The following is a 4,692-nucleotide window of genomic DNA, read 5'->3' as shown; positions in this document are numbered from 1 at the left end:
CATCATTCAACTCTTTAAAATGTATATGCCACCACTCACCCACTCCATATCTGAAGAATCTCAAGAGTCTCAACCAATTTTCATCTCAACCCAGCAGCAGCCCACACTCAAAAATAAAACTCTATTCTTATTAGTTGATTACTTCTACAATATGCAAAGGATTCCTCACAAATCACAAGCTGCACAAAGGCTACAAGTACCAGCTGGGAGGTCATCACTCAATAGAGACGCCATGGAAGGACATCGTGGACTACGAAAGAATAACAATTATGCCGTATCATCATCTCCTAGGCCTCGGCCGGTTTGCACTTGCTCGAACCATCCGGGGGCGGTCAAGTGTACCCGTCACGGCTATGCAGTGCCTCATACGGAGACATTGAAGAAGCGTAGTGCAAGAAAAGAGGTATTGAGGAGAGCATTGACACCACCACCACGCAGGTTGAGCCTCCGGTGGTTTAATTTCAGGCCAACACCAAGTCGACTCTCGAACATGTCTGTGGCTAATTAACATTTTTTGTTTTTGTAGTTCTTTGTTTGGTTAATTAGTCCGGGTATCATCAAGTATATATGGCTGCAAATCTATTTCATATTGTTACCAAAATAGCAACGATAAAGGGATTGGATATTGAGAGTTCTGTCCTACACTTTTTCTTTGTAATTACCAAAAAGAAGAAAAGTAAGTCTCCTATTTTTTATTCTCTTTTTCTTTGTATGTAAAAAATATCACCTCCAAACAACCTGCTTTCCTTTCGCATATGGGTGTAGCCAGGAATAATTACTTGGCGGTTGGATTGCAATAAAGATATACTAAAATATAATTCAACCAATTTTCATGTGATTCAAACCACGAAAATTGAAAACTACAACGATAATTTTTCAGTCCTTTGTATGGATACTCTATGTTTTTAGGTTGATATGAACCTGTTATGAGATAAGCAGGTTGAATTTTATCTTGTTTGTTGATAGGGAATTCATATATTTATTTACATGATCCTGGATCCTGGTCTATCTCTTTAGATTGAATTCTTGAACATTTGGAGAGACGCTCATCAAACATTGAAGTATCAACAATTGTTTCTACAAATCACCTAAGTTTTGAATGACATACTCCCTCCGTCCCACTTTATTTGTCCTCTATTCTATTTTGAGATATCCCAAAATATTGTCCTGTTTCTAAAAATAAAAGTCATTAATTTACTAATGTTCCTATTATACCCCTATTTTATTAATAATTCAAATTTTTGATAAACTTATTTAATGGTAGTTTTGAAAACTTATATATTTTTAAAAGGTAGACAAAACAATAAATGATGTTCTTTTAAAAAGTTTGACTTTTCAAACATGACAAACAAAGTGGGACAGAGGGAGTATAACTTTTTCTTAAAAAATGCATTAATTGTTTGTCATTTGCTCATTATTTGGCACCTAATTTCAATTCAAAAAATGATAAACTAACTTGGAAGAGAGATATAATAAATTATCATATAAAATTCATTCTTACATAGTCTCATGGCCCTCACCCCACCCGGACCCACTCAAGAGACAAACAACACAAAAGCCAAAAAAGCTAAGTTATAGAGTCAGTGGGTCAAGAATAAAGAATCCAATAACAATAAACACAAAAAGATAAAATCAAATAAATATAAATTGCTTTACTAGCAAAAAAATATCACATACACATACTTGATATTTCTATTATGCTATTTAGTTCAATTCTAGAGAAAAAGAGAGAGAACTAAGATGAGATACCTTGAGGAATTGAGGTAAGGGCTTTAGGATTTGAGGTTAAGCGATGAAGGCTAGGTCAGGTCAGCGGCTAGTGGAGCTACAGCGTCACAGCGAGCTGGAGAGGCGTGATCGCACGACGTGAGGACTGGGAATTCAAGTAGCATGAACTAAGGTCGTCAAGCAGAGCGCAAAGGTGTGATTGCGTGAAGACTAGGAATTTAGGCAAAAGTGTGAGGTGATGACTAAAGAATTTGTTTTGTTTGATTAGGATTAGGGATTTCAGATTTGGGGTTGGGCTGGACTGGAAGTGCCTTTAGTTTAGAAAAGAATAATTTTGTATGATTAAGGATTTTGGGCTGGCCGGCTGGGCTGAATGTGGACAAATATTTTTGTTTTATTTGAAGTTGTATTGAACTGGTTGTTGAAAATAATTGGGGAGGGGGGGGGGGATTTAATTCTTGGAGGGGCCCATGTATTTTTTTTTATATACTCTAAGGGAAAATTTAAAATTTTTGGGGCCCCTCCAAGGAGCTAAGTAGCTTTGCCCCTGCTTCCACAGCAAAGTTATATATACCTAATCATTTCTATGCAGCTAAGTGATTACAACTTACAAAAATATGGACGATTGTAGCGACGGTAATTTCTAATAGAGCTTTATTAGTGACATCGAAAAATTCTATCCACTCACTCTTTTTGAATCCACCACAAACCCAAAAAAGATGATTGGGTGTGAAAATTTCGGGGAAATTATCTGTATCTCTTGACTTTCCCTTAATAATAAGACACACTCTACACATGTGACAAAATGTTAGGGCTGACACCTCAATAGATGGCATCCTATTGAGGTGTCATGCTTTAGAGTTAACAAGTGGACTTATGTAGAACAGACCTTCATGGCTTTCCTGGACTCTCATGTGCGCCTAAAATCATCGCACAAGGTAAAAAGGCACTAGTAGAAATCATGGGCCTCGAAGTTGGAATCACATGAAATTTGGCAAGCTAAAGTGAAACGGTCTCCTAAGCAATAGTCATTGCCTCGCTATGTGGTACCCCTGAAAATGGCGAATTCTTTCATTTAGGCCCCAAAAACTGCAATTTTGCCGTTTATAGTAATTTCTACTTCCTTAATAACTTTTTACTCAAAAGTCTGAATAAGGGGCTTATTTTGAGACAGCCTTTAAGGTCAGTAGTTTATTATTCTACATTTAACTCAATTTTTCCATTTTTGGTAAATTTCTGTATTTTGTCACCTAATCGCATAATTAGTGCAAATTAGGCTTTTAGACATTTTCCTCAGTATTTATATGTTTTGTAGTCATCAGAAGCAAAATGGGCTATTATCAATAAACACAGACTTTTATTAAATTCTTTCTCTAGTGGATTTTAGTCTATCTCCTTGTGGATTCAGGGAAACCCCTCATGGATTCGAGGTTTACTACCAGAAGCTAATAGTTTAGTTTCTATTCCATCAAGAGAGTATCGTGTGTGCTTTCTTTAGGCTTCCGCAACATCATGGACAACCATAGATAACATGGTAGATGCAGTGGCTAGGCATGTGTGCCATGTGCTGCGAATGCCAACGTATAAGTAAAGTTGTGCTTGATGCATTAGACAATAAGGGATGTGTTCATCACTTTGGGCAATGTGTCCAACTATTTTGGGTTTTTCAATTGGCTATCAACAGATTTTTTAGAAATCTATCAAGGGTTTACAAAAATGGAGGTTTTGGGGCTACAATCTAAGAGAAAGTGTTGTGAAAATGCTTGGATGGTGGTTGATTGGGTCTAATCCCAATGAAGGCAGCAATGCTAGGTTGAACGATTGTCAGCGGTTATTGAGTCAAAGGATGGTTAATAATAGATTGTTTGAACCCTATTAAAGGCCACAAAAAAGTAGCTCTTATCCCATGTTAAAATCTAACAAATAAAAAATAATGATGTATATTGTGGATTAAAAAAAGTGTGGAAGCAAGAGAAAATGAGAGCACATTACTAATGTGGTTTGACCTAACAGCATGCATCTACATTGTTTTGTACTTATCTTGAACTTGATATGGATATTGATGTGGTCATTTGTTGTGTTGAGTTAGTGGCAATTGTGTTCAAATTTAGCACTTGTGAATTGCTTGATATGGATAATAGTGTGAACAATGATATGTAAAGTTAGTAGTAATTGTTATTGAGATGTTTTGTACTTATCTTGAACTTGATATGGATATTGATGTAGTCATTTGTTGTGTTGAATTAGTAGCAATTGTGTTCAAATTTTGCACTTGTGAATTGCTTGATATGGATAATGGTGTGGACTATGATGTTAAGTTAGTAGCAATTGTACTTATCTTTCATGTGAATACATAGTTTCAAAAAATGCCCAAAAAAGCCAAATACACTCATGATATACTGAGGTATGAGATGGCAAGATTGGATAGAATGAGGCAAAACCAAGAGAGAATTGATGCTTTGGGATTGAAGCACATCTCAACTTCTTTAAAGGATTCTGCTCTGTCCAATTGTGCAAAAGGGAAAAGAAGTAGAGCTAGTGTCGTGGTAAATGATGATTATATACCACCTATTGGTGACGATGACAATGATGATGAGTCATATAATTCTGTAATCCATAAAGTACAATAGATGTTCCATAGGGTACAATAGATGATAATAACTTTGTTATTCTATTATTTGTAATGACTTTGTTGCTCCATTATAAGTATGTTTGTTAGTTACAGATGGTACTAGGACGACTTACACGCTCGCGAGGTGAGGCATCTATCTCGGTGGTCCAATCTACGGAAACACCTCTTAAAGCAAATCCTCATGCCCAAAGTTCTTCTAATGTGAAAGCACAGACTACCAGCGCATTAACTAACACGACTGGTAATTATATAGAACATACTTCATTACAACTGCACCCTGTTTTTACTATTGTGATTATACTTCACTTAATTTAGCTATAATGTACATGAAA

The 4,692-nt window shown here is 36.1% G+C and overlaps 1 protein-coding gene across 1 annotated transcript; it reads left to right on the top strand.

Annotated features, from left to right (window-relative positions):
- LOC115958104 lies at positions 1 to 882 on the top strand. The gene has a single exon (XM_031076468.1). It carries the CDS (start codon positions 20 to 22, stop codon positions 506 to 508), a length of 489 nt encoding a protein of 162 aa, XP_030932328.1. The 5' UTR covers positions 1 to 19; the 3' UTR covers positions 509 to 882.
- The last annotated feature ends 3,810 nt before the right edge of the window (positions 883 to 4,692 follow it).

The sequence above is a fragment of the Quercus lobata genome, chromosome 8, assembly GCF_001633185.2.
Source record: "Quercus lobata isolate SW786 chromosome 8, ValleyOak3.0 Primary Assembly, whole genome shotgun sequence".
NCBI lineage: Eukaryota > Viridiplantae > Streptophyta > Magnoliopsida > Fagales > Fagaceae > Quercus > Quercus lobata.
This window is presented reverse-complemented; position numbering and strand designations above follow the sequence as displayed.